The sequence below is a fragment of the Bufo gargarizans genome, chromosome 3 (genome assembly GCF_014858855.1).
Source record: "Bufo gargarizans isolate SCDJY-AF-19 chromosome 3, ASM1485885v1, whole genome shotgun sequence".
Lineage (NCBI taxonomy): Eukaryota > Metazoa > Chordata > Amphibia > Anura > Bufonidae > Bufo > Bufo gargarizans.
In genome coordinates, this window is record NC_058082.1 from 342,921,848 (window position 1) to 342,937,244 (window position 15,397).

General features: G+C 44.4%; 1 protein-coding gene across 1 annotated transcript; it reads left to right on the top strand.

Annotated features, from left to right (window-relative positions):
• The first annotated feature begins 1,424 nt into the window (after window positions 1-1,424).
• MRPS10 (mitochondrial ribosomal protein S10) lies at window positions 1,425-11,675 on the top strand. Its single transcript, XM_044286649.1, has 7 exons — window positions 1,425-1,554; window positions 2,985-3,049; window positions 8,895-8,970; window positions 10,753-10,889; window positions 11,081-11,189; window positions 11,362-11,451; window positions 11,532-11,675. Exons 1-7 carry the CDS (start codon window positions 1,492-1,494, stop codon window positions 11,613-11,615), a joined length of 624 nt encoding a protein of 207 aa, XP_044142584.1. The 5' UTR covers window positions 1,425-1,491; the 3' UTR covers window positions 11,616-11,675.
• Window positions 11,676-15,397: the final 3,722 nt, after the last annotated feature.

Sequence of the window (15,397 nt, forward strand, 5' to 3'; positions counted from 1 at the left end):
TCTGACGTTTGATCTGCAATTGGCAGCTCCCGAAAGTCACAAATAATTTGCATTCACCTGATTGTGAGCTACAGAAGGTACTGCGAGCAGGTAAGTACTCAGGCTCCATTCACACGTCCGCAATGTGTTTTGCGGATCCACGGAGCCGCAAAACACTGACAGCGGCAATGTGTGTTCCACATTTTGCGGACTGCACATTGCCGCCACTATAGAATATGCAAATTGCGGACGTGTGAATTGAGCCTTAAAGTGGTATATCGGGGAAATAATTTTAAAAAACAGGGTCAGAATGGATAAAATGTATAAACCAATAATGCTCACCTCACCAATCCTCATCTGCTGCTCCAGTCCCAGCTCCTCTCCACCACCTATTGTAGGGCTTCCACACATAGATTATAGAGAGAGAGAGAGACCTGCAATTGTGGTTGGCAAAATGGAGATCTATAAAATGCGGATACCGTCCATGTTGGATCTGGTATTTTTTTTTTGCAGACCCACTGACTTCAATGAGTCCGGGGTCTGCATTTTGTGGCCAAGTATAGGACATGTTCTATCCCTTCACGGAACGGACATACGGATTTCGAAAGCACATGGATCATCTGTGTGCTTTCCACAATAAGTCTGCAAAATATGGACCACAGACCCACTGAAGTCAATGGGTCCACACAAAAAAAAAAATGTGGACGGCACACAGACTGCATCTGTATTTTGTGGATCTGCAGTTTGAGGTCGTTGCATGAGCTGTTAATGGAACAGAATAGTGGTTATGATTGACAGCTACACTGCGAAATATCATTTAAAACTCCCCAAAAAAGTTACAAAAAATAAAATGTACAACCATATTGCAAAAAAGGAAACTTTAAAGAATTACCTGCATAAAATATTACATAGCACATACATAGCGGTATATATAATATTACTCATGGTGATTGCTGAATTTCCCCCATAATAAAATGTAAACACAAAATTATATGTATGTACCCCAAAATGCCATCCACTACGAAAATGAGAATTTTTTTGTGCAAGAAACAACATTTCAAACTTTACCTGCATGAAACACGAAATTATAGATGTCAGACTGCACAGAAAGAAGAACCAAAAAAAAAAAATCTTCCAGTTTTTATTTACACCATTATTTTTTATTATTTTTTTGTATTAACGCCTAACTGCAGTATGTATGAATAGCCCCTGCCTGGAAATGCCTTGAATTAATTACCGAACACAATTTACAAGTAAAATCACTGATAAATTAGTAAAAAAAATAATTTAGATATTAGTGACACCGATACAAACACATTAAAAGTTTAACAAAATAAGCGGTGCCAGGGAAAAGTCACGGTGCCCAAATAAAAAATGGCCGCTCACAATTTCCGCCCGGTAAGCCTCTCTGTGAATCTGACGCTACACTTCCTTTTTCCGCCCTTAATACCGCATGTCAAAACGTCATAAAGATGCGCCGGAAGTGACGGCATCGCTGCCTGTCAGAAAAATATGAGCGCCTGTAGAGGATTTGCCCTTCTCTCCCGCAGTGTGTGGGCTGCGTCGCGCTGTCAGGTAATCATGGATGTTACAGCGGGCTAGCCGAGGGGCTCGCTGCAGCCAGGGATCATTGTAGTACCACAAGTAGCAGCGTGCCCTTTGCAACTGCGATAGAGTGGCGTGTCAGGACCCCGATAGTGTATCGCTTTTTTTTACACTTTACCGCTAGGACCAGCTGCTGTGTTCAGATAATAGTGACCTGCCGCAGATGGGACGCTCAGTGTCAGTAATGGACAGCCATTGTGAATTGCTTAGGTTGCTGTCTGGTATTGCAGCTTCGTGGCATTCAGAGTGGTGCTGTTTCTGGAAACGGTCATGTTACCGGTACAGGTTGTCTAATGCACCTGCATGAAGGGTACAGTAGCTCTGCAGTGTCTGCTCAGTGCTGAACAGTGTCTGTGGTATCAACTCTGTTTCCCACCCCCATCATGGAGAACACCTGTGAGTCCTACTCCCCCCAACTCCGAGAGAGCCCCCTCTCCCCCCCCCCCCCAACTCCGAGAGAGCCCCCGCCCCCCCCCAACTCCGAGAGAGCCCCCGCTCCCCCCCCCCCCAACTCCGAGAGAGCCCCCGCTCCCCCCCCCAACTCTGAGAGAGCCCCCGCTCCCCCCCCCAACTCTGAGAGAGCCCCCGCTCCCCCCCCCCCAACTCCGAGAGAGCCCCCGCTCCCCCCCCCAACTCCGAGAGAGCCCCCGCTCCCCCCCCCAACTCCGAGAGAGCCCTCGCTCCCCCCCCCAAATCCGAGAGAGCCCTCGCTCCCCCCCCCAACTCCGAGAGAGCCCTCGCTCCCCCCCCCAACTCCGAGAGAGCCCTCGCTCCCCCCCCCAACTCCGAGAGAGCCCTCGCTCCCCCCCCCAACTCCGAGAGAGCCCTCGCTCCCCCCCCCAACTCCGAGAGAGCCCTCGCTCCCCCCCCCCCAACTCCGAGAGAGCCCCCGCTCCCCCCCCAACTCCGAGAGAGCCCCCGCTCCCCCCCCCCCCAACTCCGAGAGAGCCCCCGCTCCCCCCCCCCCAACTCCGAGAGAGCCCCCGCTCCCCCCCCCCAACTCCGAGAGAGCCCCCGCTCCCCCTCCCCAACTCCGAGAGAGGCCCCCGCTCCCCCTCCCCAACTCCGAGAGAGGCCCCCGCTCCCCCTCCCCAACTCCGAGAGAGGCCCCCGCTCCCCCTCCCCAACTCCGAGAGAGGCCCCCGCTCCCCCTCCCCAACTCCGAGAGAGGCCCCCGCCCCCCCCCCCCAACTCCGAGAGAGCCCCCGCTCCCCCCCGGGTCAGGAGGATATGGTCTGGTCTTCTGTATAGAGATCGCTAATCTTGTCTGTTACTCCAGAATATAATGTTCGGAGAGGCTGGGTTGGTGGTTCACTTTCTTTGGCTGAACCATTTATGCTGGAGTGCAAGGTCAACAACCAAAGAACACTGACCATATTTTATTTCTTCTTCTGTCCTAGGTGCTCAAAACAAGGCAGCTTCCCTCTTGTGCCTGTGCTGCTACCCAGGGCTACAGACATGTAAGGTAAGCACAGTAGTGAGGCCCCTGGGCACAAGGGTGAACATTGAGCTGGGTCACACATGGGATTTCAGGTGGACGTTTTCTTCTCAATTGGTCTGTACAAAGTTTGTTTTGGACGGCAGTGCCATACGTTTACATGACAAATTGGTGATTGATCTCTGACGTGATCTGTGGCCTGGTCTCAGCTTCTATTGATGGGACGCAGATTTGTCCTTTGGCATGAACGACAGAACCTGTCACCGACCAAAAATATCCATCACCATAGATTAACTTTAACAACACAGATATCTTCCTTAGGCCTCATTCACACGTCAGTGATTTTGAGCCAAAACCAGGTGCGGCTCTAAACACAGAACAGGAGCAGATCTTTCCCTTATACTTAAGGTCTGTGGAGGCTCCAATCCTGGTTTTGGCTGTCAATCAGATGGAAATCACTGACGTGTGAATGAGGCATTACGGTCCATTCATACGACTGATCCAAAAATCGGATAAGGACCCATTCATTTTAATCGGACCTCAAAAGATGCAGACGGTATGCATCCATATGTCCATTCCACGGCCCCACAAAAAAGCTAGAACATGCCCTCTTTTTGTCCATTCATTACATAGTGCGGTACCTGCAGAAGGGAAAAATGTGTCAAACACGTGGGCAAACGGATATGGTAGTGTGAATGCCCCCTCAGGATGCGGATCATGTGTTCCATTTTCCACACCAAAAAACTGCAGTGTAATACAGCACCAGCAAAGTGTATGAGACTAGACAAATCTCACGTACACTTTGCTTTGTTTTTTTATTATCGAAAAATTAGAATATCTTGCAAAAGTCCATTTATTTCAGTAATGCAAATTAAAAGGAATTGCATTAATGCAGCTTAAAATTAGAATTTTCTGAAAAGGTTCAATATTCTAGGCTCAAAGTGTCGCACTCTAGTCAGCTAATTAATCCATACCCCCTGAGCAAAGGGGTCTGAGATGGTGATTTGGGGGTTTTCATAAGCTGTAAGCCATAATCCTCCAAATTATAACAAAGGCTTGAAATATCTCGCTTTGCATGTACTGAGTCTCATATGTTAGTTTCACCTTTTAAGTTGCATTACTGAAATAAATGAACTTTGGACGATATTCTAATTTTTCGAGTTTCACCTGTAGACCTGCTGTGGATTGTGAAATCTACTGCATATCAGTTGTTGCATTTTTCTTGTTCGGATTTCACTCTTTTCAAAGGAAGGGTGAGATCTGTGGAAAACCCGCATAAAAACTGCTAAAAAAAAACAATAGTGTGGATTTGTGCAGTTTTGGTGCAGATTTTAGAGTTTCTGCACACAAATTTTGCACCGTGTGCATCCACCCTTAGCTTGTGATCTATCATTGTTTTTTTTTTGTTTTTTTTTGTGTCACAAAATGCACTGATGACCAGAAAATGATCTAACTGGCTTTTTGTCTGTGAAGGTTCTCATTTATCCAGGTCATGGTATATCTGTAAAGAATAAATCAAGGCAACTGGACGTACTGTAGATTTCTTGAAAACGTTTCACTCGTTCTTCCAACGAGCTTTCTCAATTCTGAGTGATTGTACAAAAATTCTGGGAATAAATATGTAACTGAATCCACATCTGGTAATTATACCCAGCATTGGGTCAAAGGTGTTGATTCCATTATCCTAATTGGAGTCAGTAGGTGATAAAGACTTCCCAGAAAAAGGTGTCAAGACAGCATTGTATGTGGCAGACAATAGATGTCTAACCCCCCCACCTCTATTCAAGCTTGGCTTCTCCATTTTTACGTAGATGGCCTCCTTCACGCCTCGTTTGTACCAATCGGCCTCCTTATCCAAAACACGTACTTGACTGTCTTCAAAGGTGTGACCTGTTCCTTTTAGATGTAAGTACACGGCTGAATCTTGACCAGAGGTTTTGGCTCTTCTATGCTGGGCCATACACTGATGTAGTTGTTGTTTTGTTTCACCGATATACAGTTCTGAGCATTCCTCATTGCAATGGACTGCGTACACAATGTTGTCCATCTTGTGTTTAGGCGTTGGGTCTTTGGGGTGAACCAGTTGTTGCCTCAGTGTGTTGCTGGGTTTAAAGCAAACAGAAATGTGATGTTTATTAAAAATCCTTTTGAGTTTCTCAGACACCCCAGCTACATATGGAATAACCATATTCTTGCGTCTGTCATGCTTCTCGCCCTCACTGGTAGTCTTGGTGGTCTTTCTTCTCCTTCCTTCTGTTTTGACAAAGGCCCAAACTGGATACCCACAAGTTTTAAGTGCCCCTCTGAGGTGTTTGAGTTCCTTCGCCTTGGCCTCTGTGCTGGTGGGGATTTTCTCTGCCCGGTGGTGTAGAGTCTGGATGACTCCCAGTTTGTGGTCTAGAGCAGTGTTTCCCAACCAGTGTGCCTCCAGCTGTTGCAAAACTACAACTCCCACCATGCCCGCACAGCCAAAGGCTGTCTGGGCATGCTGGGAGTTGTAGTTTTGCAACAGCTGGAGGCACACTGGTTGGGAAACACTGCTCTAGAGGATGGTGGGAATCAAATAGCAGGTACTGGTCTGTGTGTGTTGGTTTTCGATAGACCTCTATTCCCAGCTTCCTTCCCTCTTCCACTGTTATAAGACAGTCCAGAAACGCTAGTTTGTTGTTCTGCATATCTTCCCTTGTGAAATTGATGTTATGATCCACTGAGTTGATGTGGTCGGTGAAAGCCTGTAACTCTTGTTTATGAATTTTAACCCAAGTGTCATCCACATATCTGAACCAATGACTCGGTGTAATTCCCTTGAAAGTGGTCAGGGCTTTCCTTTCTACTTCCTCCATATACAGGTTCGCTACAATAGGCGAGACTGGCGATCCCATAGCACAGCCATGTTTTTGCTTGTAGAACTTGTCCTTATACTTGAAATAGGTGGTACTCAGACAAAGGTCCAGTAAGGCACACACTTGGTCTGGGCTAAGTTCTGTTCTGCATCCTAAGGTGTTGTCTAATAGCAACTGTTTCCTGACTGTTTCAATTGCCTCTGTAGTGGGTATGCAGGTGAAGAGGGATGTAACATCATAGGAGACCATTGTTTCTTCTGTGCCCAATACCAAGTTCTGGATTTTGGTGGTGAAATCTTGAGAGTTCTGTATGTGATGTTGTGTGTTTCCAACCAAGGGCGCTAGGATTCTGGCTAAGTATTTGGCCACATTCTAGGTCACAGAGTTGATGCTGCTGACAATTGGCCTGAGAGGGGTCCCGTCCTTATGTATCTTAGGAAGTCCATAAATACATGGAGGGGCTTCCCCAGGGTAGAGGCGATGATACATGGCCCGATCAATGATTTTGTCCTTTTCTAGTTGTTGTAGTAGTTCTATAACCTTCTTCTTGTAGCCACTGGTTGGGTCTCGTCTTAGGGCCTCATATGTGTTGTTATCATCCAGGAGTGTGGTCACCTTGGCATCGTAGTCAGACGTATTAAGTACAACTGTGCATCTTCCTTTATCCGCAGGCAGGATGGTGATGTTTGTGTCTTTCTTCAGGGATGTAACCGCCTTCTTTTCTTCTCTAGTCAAGTTTGAAGGAGGTGGTTTGGCACTGGCCAGAGCTGCAGACACTTTAAGGCGAAGTTGTTCAGCCTCACCCTGGGGTACTTTGTTGCTGTGGATTGAGGCTTCAGTGGCTGAAATAATATCAACTATTGGTATGGATCTTGGTGTGATTGCGAAATTCAACCCTTTCGCAAGGACATCCATCTCAGGCTGGGTGAGAACCCGGTCTGAAAGATTCTGCACCCATTTCTCTTTGTTTTGCACTGTCCTTGTTTCCTCCTTTCGCCTCCATGTCAGTTCCTCACTGGTATGGCTGTTTGCAGTTCGGGATAACAAAATGCAGAACTTGTTCTTCTGCCTCTCCTTGCTCTTAGTGTGCTGAGCTAGCTGTGCATGTACTGTGAAATCTGCTACTTTCCTCCACATTTCAGCGGGTAGCTGCAAAATCAGGTCCTCTTCCAGGTGACTGATAGTTTGTTTCAAGGCTTCAACTGTGAAATGGGTCTGTCGTACCCGTTCATTTAGGCTGGGTTCACACCTGAGCGTTTTACAGCGCGATCGTACGCGCTGTAAAACGCCCAGGTGAGAACCATTCCCATAGGGAAGCATTGGTTTCTCCTCGTTGAGCGTTTTACAGCGCGTACATGACCTTCTTTGGGGCGTCTTGTCGCGCGCTCCCGTACATAGACTTTCGGGAACGCGCGACAATGGGCGTTCGCTTGTCTCTGTATGCGCGATTGCAAACGCCGGTACAATCGCGCATACAGAGCGCTCCTTTCAGAATAATGGAATCAACACCTTTGACGCCATGCTGGGTATAATTACCAGATGTGGATTCAGTTACATATTTATTCCCAGAATTTTTGTACAATCACTCAGAATTGAGAAAGCTCGTTGGAAGAACGAGTGAATACGTTTTCAAGAAATCTACAGTACGTCCAGTTGCCTTGATTTATTCTTTACAGATATAACTGGCTTTTTGCACACCCAGAATATCTAGTGTATGGCTACCATTTGGACAGGAGTCTCACCCATAGGTTAGGAGCCATTACTAGGTCTTTCTTCACAACTAATTGTATTGTTCCACTTAAAGGGGTTATCCAAGAAAAAAATTAAATAAAATTCAACTACATATCCGGTATAGATGTTATAGCATACCGTTTTTTCATGATTTTAGCACAGTAACTGTATATGTGAGCGCTTTCCATGTCTGATTGCAACCAACACTTGTTTCCGGTTCCTCTGATATCCTCTAGCGCCCTAGCATAATCAGCTTTTTTTTGCCAGCATTGTAAAATCGCCTCCTTCCCCGGCTAGATCACCGTCCACGGCACCTCCTGCCTACAACACCCAGCTCCATCTATCTGCGCACTATTCAGCTATTCTTTCCCTACAGGCCCGCACTGAAGAGCTGCTGATTGGTGGAAGAATAGACCAATCCAAACTTGCACTGGGCGCATGCGCCGTGCAAGCATAAGGACGTTGATGGGGAGTTCTCTGTAGCAGTGGGCGGTACAGGCTGGGGATGACGGGTTCGAGCCAAAAGGGAGCATTATGCTAGTGCTGCTGATGTTCCGACTATATGAGTGCAGGGGAACATGGGAGCCGACGACATTGCATCATCAGGTGTATACACAAAAGTATAGGGTATATTTCGATTTTGGTTGTGGGTTTCAGCACAGATTCGGTGCTGAAAACCAGGCCAAATCTACACTAAAACCGCCTCCCATTGTTTTCAATGGGAGGCCACACCGCAGTGCATGAAGCTGAAAGTTTCTGCCTTGCAGTGTATAAGACCGTGCCATGAATGTAAAGGCCAATTGTTGGTGCGGACCCCTGGTAAAGCCGCAGCTTGCTCACAGCAGGCCGCATGAAAACCCAGTGCGGCGGTTTCTGCAGTGTGAACCTACATATAACCAGAGGGAGTATTCCTTCATACAGATGACAGGGCAGTTCATGAGTACATAGCAGGATTTGTATTTTATTAGTGGCCCCAGTATACACCGCTTTGAAGAGCTGCTTATCCTCATGTACCCCATACATAGGCATAAATATCCACTCCTATCAGTCTCACACATGTATGTGTTTCTGGAGGGTCAGAACTGAAGATATAGGAGATAAGGTAGTGATTCTGAGGCAGGGATTTTTCTGGATTTTCTCAGTCACTTAGAAGAATACTTAACAAGTAATAATTACTAGCCTCTTCTCAACCTGCAATGGCCGACAACAGAAACACTTGATTGCAGATAAAAGTATAACCTTAAACATGAATGCCACTGTCTGACTGAAGTGTCCTTGACTGGTTTCTGTTATTTTAGAACTAGCAGCCATGCTGCATCTACTGCGATGCCAGGGACTCCTCCAAATGACATACAGTCCAGAGTGCAGAAGCTGGTAAGTTTCACAATGATAATTTAGGAATTGCTATACGAGTGCAAGTCAAAAATTATCCGCACTCTAACTGTAGAATTTATTTTAATGAACTTTCAGAAAAGACAAATACTTAATTTTTCAACATAATCTCTGCTTTTCAGTACACTTTGTGCATCTGTTAACAAGCTTTCTTTTTGCCTCATTAAAAAAATGCTGAGCTGCAAGCCATGAATGCACCGCTGTCTTCACGTCTTCATCCTTGTAGGGCCACGTAATCCACTGTCACTCATCTATCCAACAGACTCGGTTCACGCGCACGTTCATTGTTTTCAGCAGTCGTGGAAGGATGCCATGGCTGACACTTGAACTTCTCTATTCATTCATAAACACTTTCTCCATATTGTACACAAAGTCTTCGGTCAACGTCTGCACCAGACACAACCTCAGACCACAAAAAACAATCGCTGCACGCAAATCACAAGTGGGGCAGCCATTGTTTTTTGCACCGCAGTCACATAAGAACTGACGTAAGATGTTTAAACCTGCACCGCAGTGACTGGGGAGACTGTCGAAAGATTATGTATTTGTCTTTTGTGAATGTTGATTTAAATAAATTCTACCGCCAGAGTGTGAATAATTTTTGATTCACCCTTGTGTGTGTGATATATATATATATATATATATATATCTATATATATCTATATCTATATATCTATATATATATATATATCTATATCTCTATCTATTTAAAAGGTGTTGGGAAAGACATTTTCTGGAATTAAAGGCGTTTTGCCAGAAATGAAATATTCGGATAGGTAATCAGTATCTCATTGGCAGGGGTGTTGCTCCCCTGTCAATAAGCCTCAGAGGAGCACTGGGGTCTCTTGATACTATACCAGGGACAGCACTGTAAACTGCATAATGGCTGTGCCTAGTATTGCAGTTGAATCCCATTCGGGTTCTGTGGGAATAAAGACTTTATCTGCCCGCAGCTTGCCTCCGTAAATAGAAGATTCATACTTACCTGTTCCCCAGTCCTCAGTGCTGGCTCCAGTATGTCTGTTCCAGCCCTCAGACTGTTTACATCTGGCAATGCATGGGCATGGTCACACATGTAAATCACGCAACCATGCTCAAAATATAGCCGAACCCTGAGGCTTCAAGTTTTTTTTTTAATGCAGTTTTTTAAACCAAAATCAGGAGTGTCTCATAAAAAAGATGATTAAGTACAGGTATGACTTCTCTTTTTTGAATCCCCCCCGACCTTGGAGTATGTTCTTTCCTGTTCTGCATGGAGTTTGTATGTTCTCTCCGTGCTTGCCTGGGTTTCCTCCAGGTACTCCAGTTTCCTCCCACACTCAAAAGACATACTGATAGGGAACTTAGATTGTAAGTAGAGTTGCGAGTTCGGGTTTTAAGTGGATTACAGAATCCATCATGTAATTGCCGCATAATATAAGTATATGGCCAGCTCCGAGAGTTGTATTATGCGGCATGCAGGAATTGAATTACGTTATGGATTCCGTGATAACGGAATCCATAACGTAATTCACTTAAAAGCCGAACCTGCCAAAAGGCAGGTTCGCTCAACTCTAATTGTGAGCCCAAAGCGCTGGGGAATATAGTATCGCTATATAAGTGCGTAAAATAAACAGACTTCATAAACACTTAATTGGAACAGAATGGTTTTCATTTCCATTCATGGAGGAGGGGGATAGTTAGTTATACTGTGCGGTGAAGAGAAAAATAATCACGAGGACACAACAAAAGTGGTTTTCAATTTATTTATTTTCATTAATACAGATATGTACTACTGATGAGCCAGACGTCCTGTACAAGAAGATAGAAGTGTTAGCAAAGGGCCATGACAAATCTGTGCTGGATAGTTACGAATACTTCACAGTCCTGGCAGCTAAGGAGCTTGGCCTGTCTCTGGAAGTGTAAGTATTTGGGGGTCACTTCATGCTGGGATAGATCACTTTATACATATTAGCCGATTTTGCCAGTGGAAGCTGCAGCCGACCACATTTTTTCCCTGCAGTGGCCTCTAATGGGGAAATGTAGTATTACATGCCGGCCAAATGACTACACGTACTCATCTTTGCCTTTACACTGTGTTTCTCCTTTTTAGGCATGAGCCAAAGAGGAAGATTGAACGTTTCACCCTCTTAAAATCAATACACATTTTTAAGAAGCACAGGGTGCAGTATGAGATGAGGACACATTACAGATGCTTTGAGGTAAGACTGTATAATAGACTCTAGACTTGAGGAGCTGGGACTGTGGTTATATAACATCGTTCCAGGAGCTGCTGTTCGTTTATAACTGAAGTCCTAATCTCTTAAAGGAATCTTGCCATTCATCGTCTTATGTATAATACCTGGACATTCGTTTCCTAAACTTTCTCTACAGTTAAAACACCTGACCGGAAGCACTGCTAACGTTTACTTAGAATACATCCAGCGCAATCTCCCTGAAGGTGTGGCCTTAGAGATCATAAAGGTATGAAACGGAACCTAGTGTTATCCGTGTAGACACTTCTGGGGGGGAAAATTAACCAGAACATTTTATTCTGCTTTCAGACTACACTTGAGAAGTTACCAGAACATCTAAAACAGCCAATATGGGACAAACTGGAGAGCGTGGAGCAGACGGAGCGTGCTTGAATTGTCATTGCCCTTCTGAGCCTATAGTAAACCTGTTGTAATAAAATATGTTGTGTATCATATGGCTTGCTGCGTCCTCTTTGCATACAGCGCTAATCTCTACAGTAGACGGCATGTAACTGTTGCTTAATTTGGGCCAATCCTAGCTTAATGTCATCTTATTAATAACTGCATTTTACAATAGACTCACATGGTAAACCTAGAAAAGCTCAAGTAAATGCGTCGTATACCCTCCAGCGCAGAATAGGGACATCTGCAAATCTCAAATACCTTTCCATACATCACTTGGTGTCGCTTACATTGCACATATACGTCTTAATCATATGAAATGGTCAGTACCATGGATAGATACCTCTGCATTGCAGGAACAAGGCTGCACATAAACTTGCAGTGAGGCTTCTCATGTTCCGGGGAAGCAGCGCCAATGAGTCTGTGAAAACAGTATAATCTGCTGTCACTAATGCTCTGAATACATTAGTTGCGAAAAGGGGAAGAGATTTAACTGGACGAGAATTGAACACTTAGATCAAGGTGCTTCCAACTTAAATGGACTTTTATAATCTCTCTGTTCCCCTTTTCATAAATGATGCACAGGTCAAGTACTGTAATACATCAGGTACTGCTTAGGCTACTTTCACACTAGCGTTCGATCGGATCCGTTCTGAACGGATCCGATCATATTAATGCAGACGGAGGCTCCGTTCAGTACGGATCCGTCTGCATTAATAACTTAGAAAATTTTCTAAGTGTGAAAGCAGCCTGAGCGGATCCGTTCAGACTTTCAATGTAAAGTCAATGGGGGACGGATCCGCTTGAAGATTGAGCCATATTGTGGCATCTTCAAACGGATCCGTCCCTATTGACTTACATTGTAAGTCTGGACGGATCCGCACGGCCAGGCGGACACCCGAACGCTGCAAGCAGCGTTCAGCTGTCCGCCTGTCCGTGCGGAGGCGAGCGGAGCGGAGGCTGAACGGCGCCAGACTGATGCAGTCTGAGCGGATCCGCATCCATTCAGACTGCATCAGGGCTGGACGGAAGCGTTCGGGTCCGCTCGTGAGCCCCTTCAAACGGAGCTCACGAGCGGACAGCCGAACGCTAGTGTGAAAGTAGCCTTACCAGTCTTATTTTTTCAGGGTTGTCATGGCAGCTGTGGTCCTAACAATGATCTCTGCGTCTGCCATTTAGGCTGGATCTAATAGGCAGCCTGATCTACACTACAGTACCGAAATTGCAGTGTATTTCAGGGATCATGGTGTCATAACTGCAAGTCCCTAATGGGATTGGGGGAAAAAAAGGAAGATAAAAAAAATATATTTTCCCCCTACCCAATGCTTTATTATGTGGGGGGGAGAACCTACATATAAATTGGTCTGTAAAGAAAAACGTAGAAATTAGTCTGGCTAAAAAGCTGTCTGTCTGCCCTGCATAATTTCATTCTGTTATGCAGGAGAGGACTCAGTTTTGCAGCCCATAGACTTCTATTATGACGGAATGCCTCTAAAGGCATTCCATCATAGAATTGCGTTATGGTCAGTGGTAACGAAATCCATAACGCAATTATGCTTTTACCACCGAACGAATTTCATAACATGAAATTCTCTAATCATAGCCCCTGACAAGTAGGAGAGGAGGATGAGGCAGCTCTTTACCTCAGTGCTCGGAAATAACTCGTCCTGCTGTGTGATTAGGACAGGTTTTGTGTGTATTAATAGGACGGTGGCCATTTTGTTTTTCTTAATGATTGCTCCCTAAACAAAATGACCCATTATAAATTAATGAAAGGTATATGGGAATATATTTACAATGAAGTAATATTTAAGTATTTTCTAAATTCCTGGAGAACCCCTTTAATAAGATATGCAGTGTGTATTGTCTTATAATAGTTTGAGATCTGCCCAAAACAAAAGGTTTACTTTATATTGAAAAATTCTTCTTGTTGAAAGACAAAACAATTTATAAACTGAAATTTCAGAAACAAACGGGACCTATTCTAAGAACTTTTCCTTCAATTAGCTCCAGACCAAGCGATGTCATTGGGCTATTTTAGTGATAAAAGGCTGCTGCCTACCTCTGCAATCCTCTCATAAGTAGAGCTGAAATAAACATACCGTATTTGTCGATTGGTACCTGAAGTATTTGTGGGCTGCATGTCCATACAAAATCATTACTGCTGATCCTGAAAAGGGGAGCTTGTGCCTACCCTACAGATGGCCATAATATGAGAAAGTCAGCCATACCTCGCCATTGTGACTGTATCAAAGGACCATCTACTGTGTGTGCAGGTGCCCTGACCTTCCCCCACATGTCAAAGGAAATAAGGGTTGAATTCTAACACGTCCAATACTTTGTTCTGAGAAGTGGGCTTTTCTCCTCTCCCTATTAAAAACACACAAAAAGGGATTGTCTGAGACTAAAATTTAGAGTGGAGAGGGAGGGATGACATGCCTTATAGATGCTTGGCAGCAATGTCTGCTCGAACAACATGTGCCCAGATCGGCTGGCAGCAGTTGTGTGTGTAGAGATAGATTAGATGGAGCATATCATCACAGGAGAGGCAGTGCTGGAACAGGACAGTCTGAGGTGAGCGCTGAAGTGCTTGATTTTATTTTAAACCCACCCCAGATGCCCTTTAAATTATATTCAGTCTCTCACAATCCTAATAGTACATGCACTAAACATGTTATAGAACAGGGAGAGCTAAGCAGAATGATATACGATTCTGTATGTTATCCACATAAACCTCTGCCCTGTCTATACTTAGAGGTCCCTGAATGTATACACACAGAGATAGCTGCCAAGCACTAATCACACCACCCAATTTAGTCCTAAACCTAAAAAGAACAGAAATTTCAGTAGATAAAATACAAGACACAGAATTTTTTTCCCCACAAACGGCCACAGGGAGACCCTGCTCTAACCTAAGAGGTACTACCGCAGTGACATTGATAAATGAAGGTATGTAATAAAATGAATCTTGCGGAAGATAGAAAATGTTTAAAGGGGCTCTCTGGAAACGAAGAAAATGAAAATACCTAAATATTACTTTAATTATAAATATATTCCCAAATACCTTTCATTAGTTATAATGGCTTATTTTGTCTAGGGAGCAATGATTAGGAGAAATAAAATGTCCGCCGTCCTATTAGTACATACAAAACCTGTTAAAATCACACAGGAGGACAAGTTACTTCACATCACTGAGCTAAAGAGCTGCCTCATCCTCCTCTCTGATGATCTTCAGCTGAATCTCTGTAGGAGTGGATCCCATGAGGTACAGAGAAGAGGTGGGGATGTGGCTTCCATTACCATAGCCTGTCCTCTCCATCCTAATCATTGCTCCCCAGTGAAAACGAGCATTTATAACTAATGAAAGGTATTTGGGAATGAATTTATTTATAATAAATATTATTTTATGTATTTTCTTAATTCCTGGAGAACCCCTTTAAGGGTCTCCTAGGAGTTAGTGATGAGCTGGAGTAGTTTTCAAGCATTCTCCATTTACTTTACATTCATAAATCTAAAACAAGATATGGAAATGTCCCTAAGTACTGAAGCATAATAGTTACAAATACCAGAATCACAGCATTATATTGATTACATCGGAAGATATCACTGTTAGAAATTAGGATGGCAGTGAATGCAGCGGAAAGTAAAAGCATGTGTCACTGCTTTCTTTGCCAACTCAATTTTTAACAGCTATATCTCCCAGTGTAGTGGATGTAATGCCACGATTCCAATTTATTTTATTTTTTTTAAAGCTTGGAATGCCACCTTTCAAG